This window comes from Danio aesculapii, chromosome 19 (genome assembly GCF_903798145.1).
Source record: "Danio aesculapii chromosome 19, fDanAes4.1, whole genome shotgun sequence".
Taxonomy (NCBI): Eukaryota; Metazoa; Chordata; class Actinopteri; order Cypriniformes; family Danionidae; genus Danio; species Danio aesculapii.
The window spans coordinates 7,183,332-7,200,831 of NC_079453.1; the positions used below are offsets into that span (position 1 = coordinate 7,183,332).

A 17,500-nucleotide genomic window follows, 5' to 3' on the forward strand; every position below is an offset into this window, starting at 1 on the left:
GCTGTTTACCTGCGTCTTTAAGATTGGGGTTCGTTTGCAATGGGTAAACAACACAAAAAAAGAGACAATGGACATTTAAAAACACGTTGAGCTCCTGAAAAGGCCAGTCCGGCGGGTGTCTGTCACTTGTGAGAGCAGTTTTTCCAGTTGCCTTGATAAAAAAAAGACTGAAGGGTTGATCTTGAAGATATGCTCTGAGGAAGAGATATACATGATATCTGGTTATCTTGGAAATGTTTGCAAGGGAAAACAAATGATCCCAAACAGCAGCAGTTTTCAGCGTTAAAACAACAAAGCGCCAAACAGTAAAGCAAGAAAGCAACACACACCCAACAAACAGACAGAAAACAAGTTTTCTTGCAACAGCCACAGCCACTCCTTTGTTAGTCCTTCAGATTGAAGCTTATCCCTCCTTTCTTTTCAAGCAAAAGTCAAGCGGATAAGAGTAGAGTTCATTAAGACATATTAAACAGCTAAGTTTTATATTCAGCCGATCTCCTGGTTTGGCAGGAGCACTTTTAGCTTAGCTTAGCATAAATCATTAAATCGGGTTAGACCGTTAGCATCTCATTTAAATTTTTTCAAAAATTATAGAATTTTCCTATTTAAAGTTGGAGTATTCTGTAGTTACATTGTGTACTAAGACTAACAGAAGACAAAAAGTTGTGATTTTCTATGCTAGGAATTTTACTCTCATTTTGGCATAGCAATCAAAGTACTTTGCAGCTGTACCATGGTTGGAGCAGGTGCAATAATTTAACGCAGCACCTGAAAATAGTCCCAAGCTTCCAGGTGGTTTGAGACTGGGTACACCAGTTAAGATTCACATCATGTGAATTTAAGTAGTAGCGCTAGTAAACTACATACAAAGTCAATCCAAATTGGTGTCGTGACCCGGATGGGAGTGAGGTGTAAGTTGGGTTCACACCAAATGTGAATTTATGTATAAGTGCTAGTAAACTACATACAATGTCAATCGAAATTGGTGGCGTGACCCGGATGGGAGTGAGGTGTAGGCTGGGTTCACACCAAATGTGAATTTACGTATTAGAGCTAGCAAACTAGATACAAAGTCAATCCAAATTGGTGCCGTGACCCGGATGGGAGTGAGGTGTAGTCTGGGTTCACACCAAATGTGAATTTATGTATTAGTGCTAGTAAACTACATACAAAGTCAATCCAAATTGGTGCCGTGACCCGGATGGGAGTGAGGTGTAGGCTGGGTTCACACCAAAGGTGAATTTTAGTATTAGTGCCAGTAAACTACATACAAAGTCAATCCAAATTGGTGCCGTGACCCGGATGGCAGTGAGGTGTAGGCTGGGCTCACACCAAAGGTGAATTTAAGTATTAGTGCCAGTAAACTACATACAATGTCAAACCAAATTCATGCCATGACCCAGATGGGAGTTAGATGTAGGCTGGGTTCACACCAAATGTGAATTTATGTATTAGTGCTAGTAAACTACAAACAAAGTCAATCCAAATTGGTGCCGTGACCCGGATAGGAGTGAGGTGTAGTCTGGGTTCACACCAAATGTGAATTTAAGCATTAGTGGTAGTAAACTACATACAAAGTCAATCCAAATGCACATGTTTTGGTAACTAGGTAATATCGTAATATTGTTGCATAATATTCATATAAGTGTTCCTTCTAGATCCAAAGATTGGCTAAAAGGATTGAAAAATTGTCAAACTCAACTGTTTATTTCCAAAAAGAAGTGAGGTTTAATAATGAAAAAGTGAGCGATAATGAAACGTGATAAAGAAGCGTTTGGAAAGTCAGCCCGGAAGTGTCATGCAGGTGACAGAAAAGCTTGTTTCAATAGCCTGAAGTCAACCAGCATGGCAAACAACAACTCAAAGGTGCTAAATAAATAATGTTAGTCTGCTATAAGGAAAACAATAGACGCTCGAACTTACCAGGTCACCTCACAGCCAGGGCTCGCTTTAATACGGGGATGGAATGCTGAAAAATGATAAATAAAATTTATTAGTAATTTATTTATAGAGGGAAATTATTGCCAAACGATGAGGAATGAATGGGGTGTAGTCGCCATCTGCAAACATGAGAACAATGGTATGCCTATGGTGATAATGTAACATAAAAAGTGACTTGAAGGAAAAGTTCACACAAAAATTTAAATTCTGTCATCATTTACTTGCCCTTCACTGGTTTAAAACCTACTCGAGTTTCTTTATTCTGTTGAACACAAAAGAAGATATTTTGAAAAATGCTGGCACCCATTGACTTCCATAGTAATTTTTCCCTACTATTGAAGTCATTGCAATCAGCATTCTTCAAAATATCTTCTTTTGTGTTCAACAGAAGAGCAAAACAATTAGAGAATAAGGTAGAATAAGCTTCATTTCATCTCTTTAAGAGATCCCTACTTTTAAGCTACCATATTTATTGTAAATAACAGTGTACTAACCAGTGTACTTATTACTTGGTTAAATAAGAGACGTGATCACAATTTCTTAAATTAAATATATTTTAAAGTGTGGTTCATTTCTGCGATTCTACAGTGTCTTTAGTGTCAGACGATCCTTCAGAAATTGCTCAAAATATTGTTCAATGTTCAATAGCGTTGGTCTTCACTCACTCTTCAGTTGTTCAAAACCAACTTGAGTTTCTTTCTTCTGTTGAACACAGAAGAAGATATTTTGAAAAATGCTGGCACTCATTGACTTCCATAGTAATTTTTCCCTACTATGGAAGTCATTGCAATCAGCATTCTTCAAAATATCTTCATTTGTGTTCAACAGATGAGGAAAAAAATAGAGAATAATGGAGAATACGCTTTATTTTTGGTTGAACTATCTCTTGAAGGGTTCCCTACTTTTGAGCTACCATATTCAATGTAAATAACAGTGTACTAAACAGTGTACTTATTACTAGGTTAAATAAGAGACGGAATCACAATTTTTTAATTAAATATAAATTAAAATGCTATTAATTTCTATGATTCTTTAGTCTCTTTTGTCAGACGATGCTTCAGAAATTGTTCTAAATATTGTTCAATGTTTAAAACATTGGTCTTTACTCACCCATCACTTATTCAAAACCTACTTAAGTTTCTTTCTTCTGTTAAACACAAAAGAAGATATTTTGAAAAATGCTGGCACTCATTGACATCCATTCAATTTTTTCCCTACTATGAAAGTCATTGCAATCAGCATTCTTCAAAATATCTTCTTTTGTGTTCAACAGAGGAGAAAAAAAATTAGAGAATAATGGAGAACACGCTTCATTTTTGGCTGAACTATCTCTTTAAGAGTTCACTATTGTTGAGCTGCCATGATATTTTCAGATGACAAGTGTAAATAATAAGCTTCATTTTTTGGTTGAACTCTCAGTTTTGGTTGAATCTCTTTAAGAGTTTCCTACTGTTGAGCTACCATATTCAATGTAAAATGTAAACCATATTCAAATGTAAATGCTACCATATTCAAATGTAAACAGTACTAAAGTAAAATCTCAAGTCACTTTATTACTTAGCTAAATAAGAGATGGGATGACAATTTCTTGAAATTAAATAAATATTGAAATTCTTTAGTGTCTTTTGCATCAGACCAGGGGTGGGCAAACTCGGTCCTGGAGGGCCGGTGTCCTGCATAGTTTAGCTTCAACTCTAATCAAACACACCTGAACATGCTAATCAGTGTCTCCAAGATCACTAATTATCTATAAGCAGGTGTGTTTGATCAGAGTTGGAGCTAAACTGTGCAGGACACCGGCCCTCCAGGACCGAGTTTGCCCACCCCTGCATCAGACGAGGCTTCTAAATATTGTTTAATGATCAAAAATGTCATAATTTTGTACAAATTGACACTTATTTTCCCAAGAATTGACTGAAGGATAGAAAGTTCAAAAGAACAGCATTCATTTGAATTAAAATGACTTTGTTACATTATAAAAGTCACTTTGGATCAATTACATGTATTATTTTACATAAACTTCCTACATTTTTTAATTTCTTTGGGTTTATACTTTCGGAATTTCGTCAAAGGATGAAATCAAATGAATCAAGCTATCTTAGAAGGTGGCCTATGCTAAGAATAGTCACATGATGACTAGGATGTGCCGTCAAAGTAGGCGCCACATTTTGGAAAACAGCCAACATTAATCCTTTTACACAGGATGTTGCACAAGCATTAAAGACCTGTGGGTTACAAACAAATCATACAGATAATGTTTGTCTCTGATAATGTAATTACACAGTGAACCATATATTCCAGCAACAATAAATTCCTGTTCGGGTGACAAACAAATATCTGAAATATTCCTGCTATGACAAATAGGTCAAACGCTCATAGGCTGATGAGACTTCATATACAATAAGCAAGCAACCTGCAGACAGCTGTGCGTGGCTGAAATGGCTGCAGAAATGTTCACAATGCTATGAAGAAAGAGAGACATGCGCCGACACGACTGACATTCCTAAATGATCTCCGTTTAATTCTCTTTCCGATTCTTTCATCGAGTGTGATTCGGATTAAATGATAATTATATTGAAGAATGCTGTTTTATTCACTTGAACAGAAAAATCGGTGATAGACTGACAGGGAGTGAGAAGAAAATATTCTGTAATTTGTGATTAATTCTTTGTGTTGTCAAAAAAAGTGCAAAAAAAAAACTATTAATGAACATATCCGATAAAGACAAAACACTGACAGCTGGTCCAGGAGGAAGTGATTGAGATTGAATGCTATCTGTGACAGACATCGGAAAGCAAATGAAGGCTGTTTGGGCTTCACCCCCACCCAGGATGCATTTGTCATCAGCGTAAAAACTGGAATGACAACTTTCAGTTTAGGATCTGATATGGTTTGCAGGTAAGATTTTCAAATGAACTTTCTATGCATGTAAAGAAACGTTAACATAACAATAACACATTGCAAATGTTTTATTGCAGATAAAAGCATTTTAAAGGTATAGTTAACCCTAAAATGAAAAAAAGATATGTTGAAGAATGTTGGAAAAAAGCAGTCATTGACGCTTGTAGTAATAACAAAAAAAAAATACTATGGAAGTTAATGGCTGGGTAACACTTTATTTTGATGGTCCAATTTGAGTATTAGTAGACTGTCTGCTTAATATCTGCTGATACTGCTCCTTTAACAGACATTTAACTGATTTTGCAAGTAAATGTCAGCTTACACTAACCCTAACCCCAACCTAACAGTTGGCATGTGGATGCAATGTAACCTAAATGCAACAAACAGACCATCAAAATAAAGTGTGACCAATGGCTGTTTTTTCCAACATTCTTCAGCTTGTTTTGTGTACAACAGAACAGAAAGAATCTCAAACAGGTTTGGAACAAGCAGAGGATGAGTAAATGATGACAGAATTTGTTTTTTGTGTGAACTATGCCTTTAAAAGGGAATACAGATGACTAAGCTGTAAAAAAAACCCTGATCCTCATATACACAGATCTGCTAAAACAGAGGTTCCCGGACTTTTCAACCTGCGACCCGCAAAATAACAATGTCAGTGACTCGCGGCCCCCATTTTTCTTTAAGGTGGTTATAAATGTAAAAACGTTGCACACAAAACTATAGGCCTATATAAACATAAGCATATTGACAACACAAACATGCAACAGTCTAATAACATCATTTTTAAAGCCATTTATTAATTTAATTTGATATTAACCTCAAATATCTTATTTTCAATGTATTAGAGTGCCATAAAGGTTGATAGAAAGTTTAACCTTGCCCCGTCAATCTGCTGTAGCTGACGTTATTGCTGTGTGGTTGATCTAAACACACCAGGGGTCGCAATCCTGAAAGGCTGATGCATTTTTCAATTGTTTGTTGTTATTTCTTTATTGTAACTATTAACCAACTTCTGTGGGTTATGATTAAAATATGGTAACAGTTTAATAAATTTATTTGAGTTTTGGAAATCACCTAGCGACCCCTTGTCATTGTCCTGCAACCCCCCCCGGGAACCACTGTGCTAAAACAACTAAAAAATGTTGTATGTTATGCATGCCAGGCCAGTAGTTAGTGAAATTCCTTACTGTAGTAAAGAAAAACTACATGCTGTAGACCAGGGGTGCCCAATACATAGATCGTGATCTACCGGTCGATCGAAAAGGTAGCATGGGTATATCGCATGGCATTAAAAAAATAGAAGTCAGTCTATCATCCATACTCACTGAAATTTGTCGTTTGATTGACATACAGGGCAGGCAGTCTGATATCTTACCACTTCTGACGGCTGACGCAAGTGACCGCGCATACGCATTAAAACGTGCCAACTTCACTAAACTATAGTTTTGCAGCACTTCGCGAAGTTGGCGCAGTCAAATCCAAATATCGTTCCATCATTTTGTTGTGTGCTTGAGGCTGGCTATCAGCAGCTACTTTCCTGACTAGGGATGTTACGATCACTTTTTTTTACCCTCGAGTCATTTGATTTTGAGTATCTACCAATACCGAAACTCGATCCGATACTAAATAAAGAAAAAGAAACAGATCCAGGATGTTCCTTATTTTTGATGTAATTCACCTTATTTTAACGTTCAACAACTCTCTTAACAAACCAAGCACTTCTGTGAGGTAGATTGAGCAATCAAGCAACAAATAACACCAATTCTTCACTTTGGACTAGTATAAAAAACTAATACAAAAACAAACAGCCCCACAACTTAAAATACCCGACAGGCAATCCTACATATCTCACAGTTTGCTATGGCAATGCTGTCGTCATCAACTTTATAATACCTCCAGACCGCAGACATACTGGCGCTTTCCGCTTCAAGCTGCTTCAGTGTTCTACTTTGCCGGCATTTAACCAATAGCGTCTCTGCAACAAAGTGATGTCATGGCGCAGACATTGCTGGTTCTGTGTGAAGTCAAGAAAGAGGTCTAACTCTGTGCCACCGCATAAATATGGAAGAGTTAAAAAATAAAGAGAATATATATATACAGAATATATATATATATATTCGAGTCATGATCGGGAGGTAACGTCCGATTCTGATCAAGTCAGAAACCACGTCATCGGGCCCGATTTTCGATCACGTGGTCTTATCTGGACATCCCTAGTCCAAACAATGCTTCCCTGGCTGATTCCATTCAGTGCAAGTCATCAAAGTAAGGTAATGACAAAAATATGTACAGAGTTGCAGGCTATTGCACAATATGGGTTCATACAGTTATGCAAGGTACATCAATATATATTGTACTTATACAGAAATCTCAATATGTTTATAAATAAATATATGTTTTACATTTTTATATTAGGTAGATCATTTTATAAGTAGCTTGCATGCTGAAAAAGTGTGGGCACTCCTGCTATAGACTGTAAAACTCCAATGTAATAAAGGAAAACATTTTCCCTTAATATAAAAAACCCATGAAAACAATCCACATTGACATTCATCAATGAAAACAACTTAAAAGACACATGCATATTTTTACAAAATAAAAGTACTTTGAAATCTGTTTACGAATGTTTACTTTTCCGCTCCCCAAAACGAAACCGTGTAAACAAATGGCCAAAACACATACAATTCAGTTTTTAAGTTAACAATGGTGTCAAAAGGTCATTCAAAAGGACTCTTGAGCTATAAAGACTGACAAAGATTTTCCTTTGCGTTTTCTTGTTTTGTGCACAAATGACAATATTGTCAAAACAATCCCTGTTCACATTCATCTGTAAACTAAAAATATTGTATTAGGCATGCAAGGCAAGCAGTTGAAATTGCAGATGAAAATGCTGTCATGCTAACACCCCATCGAGTCATTTACATTCCAACTAAAGATACAAAAATATTTTCCTTGTTGGAAGGTTTTGCGTACAGATAACAAATGCTGTATTACGCAATCTTGGCAGTAGGTGGCGATGTCAATTTATAAAGAAACACAACAAACCTGCACACAATATCATTTTTCGAAAGCTTATTTTCAAACATTTGCATATTCAGGTCCAAAAATGCTGTTACTATAGTAATTAGTAATTTTTCAGCCATAATATAGTAAAGTACTTGAAAGAATCTGTAATTCTATTGTTGCAATAGTAACTATAATATTCTTAACTAAAGTATTATAAAAAATAACCAATTCTATATGTATATTGACACACTGCCTCCAATAATTTCGCACAAAATAAAATGTTCGAACTGGGTTCAATTGTTTCAGTTTTTCGTAACCAAAAAATATCGATTTGAGGGGCATTTTGACAATTCAGAGCCACCGTACAAGCGAAAGGCAATTTAATATGCATCGGACTCAATGTGCAAGGTTTGTGTACGTGACAAATTTTTCAGATATGAATATGAAAAAAAAAAAACGCATAAGAAAATCAGACTTGATGTGCCAAGACCTTTAGTATGTTAATATGCTTACAGTTTATTAATAAGTCATTAATTATTCATTCATTCATTTTCTTTTTGGATTAGTCCCTTTATTTATCTGGGGTCGCTACAGCAGAATGAACCGCCAACTTATCCAGCATATGTTTTACGCAGCGGATGGCCTTCCAGCTGCAACCCATCATGGGGAAACACCCATACACTCTCATTCACACATATACACTACGGACAATTTAGCTTACCCAATTTACCTAGTGCATGTCTTTGGACTTGTGAGGTAAACTGGAGCACCCAGAACAAACTCACGTCAACACGGGTAGAACATTCAAACTCCACACAGAAATGTCAACTGACCCATCCGAGACTCGAACCAGCGACCTTCTTGCTGTGAGGCGGCAGTGCTAACCACTGAGCCAACGTGTCGCCCTATTCATTTATTTATTTTTTATTATTTTGGGGGGGAGGGGTTTCACCTTTAATGGATAGGAAAGTAGAGAGTATTGACAGGAAAGCATGGGGAGCAGAGAGAGGGTAAGGATCGGCTTAGGACCTTGAGGCGGGAATCGAAGTGGATGGTTTGACGCACTAACAACTACGCCATTGGCGCCGACAAATAATTAATTATAATTAAGTATTAACACTAGTCAGTATGCTAAAAAAGTGTTGTAACTAGGGATCCTCCGATCGATCGGCAGGAGATCGTATCGGCCGATAATCACATTTCATGACTCAATCGGTACTCGCCAATGTGGCTGATCTCATAAACCGATTGCAAGTGTTTGTTAGTGTGTTTACAAGCAGAGGAAGAGGTGACGAGAGTGAGTGAACAAGAAAACAGTGATGTTCTATATATTACATTGGTTAGGTTAACTTCTTATACAACAATTATGCGCTCCAAACGTATTCTTCATTGAGACATGTTGAATTCTTTTCCATCATTTGCAATGTTTCTAAATTGCATTGTTAATCATTTCTTACCAATTTTAAAAATCTGTTTTATCGATTATTTTCTGTAAAACCCCTTCTGACCATGCTAGTCCACACTAAATGGTTATCATGCTGCATCTTTAATTTATCCTCTTAGATACGGAGAAATCTCCACTTAAGTATCATGCCTATAGGGAAAATGAGCTTTTTTTGCATTATAAAGCTTGAAGCATCAGAATCGGTACTTGGTATCTGCCGATCACCATGACAAGGATTCGGTACTCGGTATCACCTACAAAAATCCTGATCGAAGCATTCCTAGTAACTACTATAATATATACAGTATAATACACCTTACAATAGTACTGTTAATAAAATGTAATGTTTACTGTAAATTACAGTGGTATTTTTTTCTTGTGGGTATGAACGGACAAAATGCATCATGCATGCATAATGAACGTACTGTGGTGTACTGTACTGTGGTTGGCAAATGAGGTCAGTGTTCCAGTAGCTGACGGTTTCGCATACAGTCTACTGTATGTGTTTGCATTGGTGAGTTTCTAGGCAACTGGACAAGCTGTGCTAGTTTCTTATCAAATAAAATCTCTCTTTTAGGCTAATCAGATGCATTTGCATATGAAATCCCTCAAAGCGTGTTTTGCATTTCCAGTATTTCCTGTCCTTTCTTTTTGCAACACATGCTATCAGAATGCATTTGGGTTACCTTCTATGTTTTCTTTTTTTTTTAGTCTTGTAACTATCTGATGCTTGGTAGCCTTTTTTTCATGTACATTGAAAAAAAAAATAACGATTCACTGGATTTACACTTTTTCTTGAAAGTAAGTGGTTATAAATCAATTTATATGGGCAGAATTTAAACAAACGGTTTAAATGTAGTAATGTTCAACCATATTTGTTTGTTTAAATTCAGCCCATATAAATTGTTTGGAAGAACTTGTCTTAAAAAAGTTTAATATGACTCATTTTTTTCAGTGTACCACCTACTGTATGTGATAAAATAGATGCCAAACTGTTTCCAAGCTGAATATGAAACACAGTCCTCTAGTTCCTTTATCTTTCTTCATGAGGTAAAACGCTTGCTGTTGTCAGCACTCACTATCAAGCGTAGACGGATTGGGTGTGGAAAACTTGGCAAACCTCACCGCTTTGAGAATTCGGTGGTAAAAATGTAGGACAAATGTGTATAGTTATAAAACAGCATAATACTTTATAGTACAAATCTAATAAATACGTCCTTAAAATGGTCCCTAAATGAACCCGAAAATTGCATTATTTATCACAATGTTATTGCAGACATTATGAATATGCTGTTAAAGGGACAGTTCACCCAAAATGTAAAATTCTGTCGTTATTTCCTCACCCTTCAGTTGTTCAAAACCTATTTGAGTTTCTTTCTTCTGTCGAACAGAAAAGAAGATAATTTGAAGAATGCTGGTGCCTGGCACTCATTGACTTCCATAGTAATTAATTTCCTATTATGGACGTCAATGGGTCCTAGCAATCAGATTTGGTATTCATAAAGGTTTAAACTACATGAGGAAGAATAAATAATGAGGTGAGTTTCATATCTTTAAGAGTTCACTAATGTTAGTACTAATAAGAAGATATTTCGAAGAATGTTGGTGGTTGGCAGCCATTCAATTCCATAATACTTTTTTCCCTACCAGCCAACATTTGTCTGCGAAAATCCAGGAGACCAAGGGGAGGGCTTATTTAATTTAATTTAATTTAATTTAATTTAATTTAATTTAATTTAATTTAATTTAATTTAATTTAATTTAATTTAATTTAATTTAATTTAATTTAATTTAATTTAATTTGTTATTAAATAAATACTGCTGATGTTGCTAACAGCCGTTCAAATTCCACATCTACCACCTGCGCAAAAATCAACAGCGCAACTGAGTTGTAACCAGGGTGCGAATTACCAGCCTGATCTCACGAGAAAACATAAGTATTTTACGTTTTGACAGTTTAGTGGCTAATTCGTACGAGTTCAGTCGTACGAAATTGTACGATTTTAAAAAGGAGACGTGGTACCTAACCCCACCCCTAAACCTAACCGTCATTGGCGGATGAGCAAATCGTACTAAATTGTACGAATTAAATTGTACGAATTCATACGAATTAGCCACTAAATCAAAAAGTAACGAATTGCCATGAGATTGTGCTGGAATTACACATTAATCCTATCTTATACATACTTTCTTAAAAAGATAGTTCAATCAAAAATTAAGCTTATTCTTGCTAATCAGGGGGGTCATCTTTTCCCACTAATGTTCGTTTGTGTAAAACATGCTTCACTGATTCATACATGTATTTATTTTAATGACAACTCATTTATTAATGAAACGTATTTACTTTTCAGTGTTTTGAGGCACAATTACTGTATTCTGACCTACAGAATCCTCTGATTAGCTAGTTCAGAGGTCAAACTATACAAACTATGCATCTAATTTGACTTTAATTATAGGCCATATGTATATATAAACAGCTATTTTATGAGAAAAGTGTCTTGTGAACACTTAAGATGTCTATCGGTGCTCTAGATCTGTTTTCTTGCATTGAATATGCATTCACAATGGTATGAACCGTTTTAGGGGTGGTAAATGTATTTTTATGTTATATAATATTTTAATTATTAATACTATTATTTAAGATACAGATAGAAAAATAACTATTTCTCACTATTAAAGTGCTGACCCCCCCATACATCTTGTTTTGATGTTTTTTCAGAAGGAATAAAGCATTAAATCCACCCCAAATCCACTGTAATTCACACCCTTATTGTAACATGTTGCCAGATTGAGGTAAAGAAAGGCTTTGAGATTTTAATATTTCATCAATTATGCAAGGTGATGAGTTTCATACAAGACCTGGCAACTTGACGAACACGAACATGAAGTTATTTTTCATAACTAGATTGGGCCATACATATTATGAGAGCTTCCCGGGAGAAATAACGCAATAGCAGGGTGGCGCGGAGATGGGTGTGAAATATGGGGAGACTCCCAGAAAAAAGGGGAGTGTTGGCAGGTTGTTCAGTGTTTATTCTACCAGCAACCTGCATTCTTCAAAGTATCTTCTTTTGTGTTTAAAACCACATGAGGGACAGTAAACGATGAGGAAATTTTCATTTTGGGTGAACTATCCCTTTAAGAAAAACTAAAATCTTTAGTTCTTACAGTGGATAGTGTTTGAGATGTATGCATCACCTATGTTCTTGTTCCTTTTTGGCTTTAGAGCTGGTTTTGGGATGGCATGCGGTATTAATCAGTAACAGCAGATACTTCTGTTCAAAGGTTTCAGTTCACTAAGAAATGAACACTTTTATTCATAAACGATACATGAATTAAAGTAAAAGAGCCAGTAAAAAAAATTCAGTCACACTTTAGTGGAAGGTACAGTTCTCAGTATTAGCAAACCATTAACTATCACCTTTAGCTCAATAAACAACTAATTAACTGCTTATTAATAGTTAATAAGGTAGTGGTTGGGTTTAGTCATTGGGTAGGATTAGGGATGTAGAGTAAGTTTATACTTTATAACTATGATCATACTTTATAAAGCATAAGCAGGTCATAATACAGTAGTTAATAGTGGAAATTGGGGTAACACTTTATAATAACTACACACTATGAGTCATTTATTAAGCATTAACTACATAACTACATTAATAGACGTTAGTAAGCAGTTTGCTGTTTTCCTTATTTATCAAATCAACATTTATATATTTTATTATTCAGGCCAGTGGTGTAGTCCTAAAAAAAAGGTGGTGTACTTTTACCCACCCAACCCGCCCATACTTTTTATCATGTTACCTGAACGTTTCAGCGAACGAAAAACATTCAGACTTTGAAAAACTCACAAAATTTTCTCACAGCTGCTGTGGTTGTCAGGGGCTGGGGAATGGCGCAAAATATGAACAAAAATGCACCAATTGCAACAAATTAAGATGAGAGTTAAAAAAATCATTTGGTATACAGGGATGCGAATACACGTAAATTAGGGAAGTCTAATCAGCAAAACAAGTGAGTATAGAAGAGTATACGCAATTACTGATCCTCAGAAGTCGTAATACCCAAAAAGCTAGTGGAAAAAAGTAGGCATACTGAGTATACGTGCGTATAGCCCCGACTACACCACTGATTCAGGCATATAGTCATGGTTACTATGTATGTTAATAAATGCTTCATGCAGTTTTGTGACCTAATCTAAAGTGAGGGCTATTTATGCTTTGTAAAACCCTTAAAGTATCAAATGAACAATAAATGTTTACAATATTATCTAAAAAATAAAATTACTGTAAACTTTAAACATTGCCCAATAACAGGAGTGTCAAAATACAATTAGAAATAAATGCGATTAAATAAAATTGGACAAAACAACAACAATATAATAATTTAACAATATATTATGATACAAACATTAATGTTATTTAGCGAAGTTTAAACTGCACAGTAATTTTATTTTTGATACGATTGCAAAGGTTTATTTTTCATTTGATACACTTTCACTTGTGTCTTCAAATGAATAGACATTAATAAAGTCATTTATTTTCTGTTTTCCAGTTTAAAATTTAACTTTAAGCCTTTAATTGTCATTTATAATGGATTTATAAAGCATTAATAGTCCTCACTAAGTCCCAAAACTGGATGAAGTTGACTTAATAAAGCATTTATTAACATACAAATAACTATTAGTATATCCCTGAATAATAAGATATAGAAATGTTGATTTGAATAGTTTCTTAATCATTTACTTATGCATTCTGAATGATCTTAAAATAGCAGACTATTCTTAAATAACTCCTTTGTAAATAATGCAATATGTAATTAAGTAATGGAAAACATAATCATTAAAGTATGAAAATACAATCGTTAAGCGCATTATACATGTCAAGTCAAGAATACAGCATTTGCATCTGTATTTATAAACTGCTTACTAACATCTGTTAATGTACATTTAGACATTTACATTTAGTCATTTAGCAGACGCTTTTATCCAAAGCGACTTACAAATGAGGACAAGGAAGCAATTTACACAACTATAAGAGCAGCAGTGAACAAGTGCTATAGACAAGTTTCAGGTGTGTAAAGTCTAAGAAGCAAAGCATTAGTAATGTTTTATTTTTTCTGAGAGAGAGAGAGAGAGAGAGAGAGAGAGAGAGAGAGAGAGAGAGAGAGAGTACAGTTAGTGGTATAGCCAGAGAGGCAGTTACAGATTAGGAGGGAAAGTAGAGATTAAATAGTTGAGTTTTTAGTCGTTTCTTGAAGACAGCAAGTGACTCGGCTGTTCTGATGTAGTTAGGGAGTTCATTCCACCAACTGGGCAGATTGAATGCGAGAGTTCGGGAAAGTGATTTCTTCCCTCTTAGGGATGGAACCACGAGGCGACGTTCATTCACAGAACGCAAGTTTCTGGAGGGCACATAAATCTGCAGAAGTGAGAGCAGATAAGAAGGAGCAAAGCCAGAGGTCGCTTTGTAAGCAAACACCAGAGCTTTGAATTTGATGTGAGCAGCAACTGGCAGCCAGTGCAAACGGGTGAGTAGCGGAGTGACATGTGCTCTTTTGGGTTCATCAAAGACCACTCGTGCTGCTGCGTTCTGAAGCAGCTGAAGAGGTTTGATAGAATTAGCTGGAAGCCCGGCTAGCAGAGAGTTGCAATAATCCAGTTTGGAGAGAACAGGAGCTTGAACAATAAGTTGAGCTGTATGTTCAGATATGAAGGGTCGGACCTTTCTGATGTTATAGAGTGCGAATCTGCAAGATCGAGCAGTTCTAGAAATGTGATCAGAGAAGTTTAGTTGGTCATCAATCGTTACTCCAAGGCTTTTTACCATTTTGGATGCAGTAATGGTTGCCCCATCCATCTGGATTGAAAAGTTATAGTGTAGAGTCGGGTTGGCAGAAACTTTAAGCATTTCCAGAGTGTAGAGTTAATGCTTAACAAATAATGAATTGACTATTTGCTAATGCTTAATAAATGATTCACGGTGTGTAGTATAAAGTGTTACCGTACTTAAACTACTGTGATTAGTTACTGACATTTCTTTCTCTTTATTTATTTAAAAAATTATATTATAAAAGTTTGAATAATATTTTTAAATTATATTATAAAAGAACAAAATAATTACATATTATTTATTTTTAAAACAATACTATAAAAAATGTAATACTTACATATTTATTTATTTAAAAAATTATATAAAATTTTATAATTACATTTTTATTAATATATTTTTAAAACTATATTACAAAAAATTAATAATTAGATAATTATTTATTTCTTTTTTAAAACAATATCATAAAAATGTAACAATTAAATTTAAATTTTATTTTAAAGTAATGTCATACAAAATGTTATAATTAGATGTTTATTTATTTTTAAAATTATATCATAAATGATATATATGATATATATGATATATAAAAACGTGAATAATTACAAATGTATATATTTATTTTAAAGTGTTACTGTACTTAAACTACTGTGATTAGTTACTGACATTTCTTTCTCAAAATATTTCTATTAAAAAAGCTTTTATTTTGAATAATAATATTGAAGGGTCATGTGACACTCAAGATGCTTAATATTCAGAAAAAATGTCATTATGAAAAATATATTTAAATAGAAACCTTTTATTTAGATTTTGCACGTTAATATTTTAACTGCATTTTGATCAAATAAATGACTTTTATTTTTTTAAATTTTACAGATCTAACCTTTTTATGTCAGTATATGTTTTGAAAAGAATTACTTGACATATATATGTGATTACATCATCAAATAAATGTCCCTATCGAAATATTGAGTTACATTCCACAGACAAGACTGAACAATATCGCCTCATTACTGGTGCTGTGTCACTACCACTAAAAAAGACTGGAGTTGTGAAAGAACATGTTAACCTATGCCCGGAAAAAAAAGGTTATGATTTCATCTTAAAGTGTGCTTTCGGCAAATCATAATGACTGGAATGGAATCAGGAAGTGATAGAGCTCATCATATCCTCTCTTACAACACATGTGTGCGTCTGTACTGACTGACAGTAATGTCTCATGTCATCCCCCATACCCTGTGAGGTCAAAATGTTCAATTATTTGAAGGGTTTTATATTGTGTAATTCAGAACTGTCATGGCCTCATGATTGGGTGTGCAGTCTGAGGATGCAGAAAAATGTGCAGAACAAGATCTACAAGCTGTGAGGAGAGAGAGAATTCTTGGATTATTGACTTGTGGCAGACTGTCGATTGGAACGCACAATAGTTTCCCAATCAAAACTATATTTACATGTACAAATAAAATGACCCAATTTTAAAATGATATTATGAAACATTGGTATAATAAAATTATTTTATTTATTTATTTAAAAAATTATATTATACAAAATGAATAATATTTTTAAATGATATTATAAAAGAACTGAATAATTACATATTATTTATTTTTAAAACAATACTATAAAAAAATTAATAATTACATATTTATTAATTTATTTTTAAAACTATATTACAAAAAATTAATAATTACATAATTATTTATTTATTTATTTATTTTTTAAAACAATATCATAAAAAATGTAACAGTTAAATTTAAATTTTATTTTAAAGTAATGTCATACAAAATTTTATAATTAGCTGTTTATTTATTTTTTAAATATTATTATAAATGATATATATGATATATAAAACGTGAATAATTACAAATGTATATGTTTATTTTAAAACAATGTTATAAAAATGGAATAATTACATAATATATACTTTAATTATATTCTAAAAAATTTAATAATTACATATTTATTTATTTTTAAAATGGTATGAAACATTTGAATACTTACATATTTATTTATTTTTTATTTTATATAAAGATAATATCAAAAATTTGAATAATTACATATTTATTTATTTATTTTAAAAACTATATTATAAAAAATTTAATTATTACATATTTATTTATTTTTAAAATGATATTATAAAAAATTGAATAATTATATATTTATTTTTTTGGTTTTAAAATAATATATAAAAATGTGAATTATTATTTTTAAAATGATATTATAAAAAATCCCTAATTACATATTTATTTTAAAAATGATATAATAAAAAATGTTAATAATTAAAAAAAATTCAAAACAAAAAATTAAAAAATTAAATTTTACATATTTGTTTATTTATTTATGTTTAAAACAATATTGTAAAAAACTGGAAAAAATA

General features: G+C 33.5%; 1 protein-coding gene across 1 annotated transcript in view; it reads right to left on the bottom strand.

Moving 5' to 3' along the window:
* si:ch211-264f5.6 (carcinoembryonic antigen-related cell adhesion molecule 5) overlaps positions 1–17,500 on the bottom strand; it is a 42,519-nt gene that overhangs the window by 1,023 nt on the left and 23,996 nt on the right. The window contains exons 9-10 of the mRNA XM_056480099.1: positions 1,924–1,969; positions 1–194 (exon numbers count right to left, since the gene is read on the bottom strand). The exon at positions 1–194 is cut by the window's left edge and continues 1,023 nt beyond it. Coding sequence (XP_056336074.1) covers positions 1,951–1,969 — 19 coding nt within the window. The 3' untranslated portion in view covers positions 1–194; positions 1,924–1,950. The remainder of the gene's footprint in view (positions 195–1,923; positions 1,970–17,500) is intronic.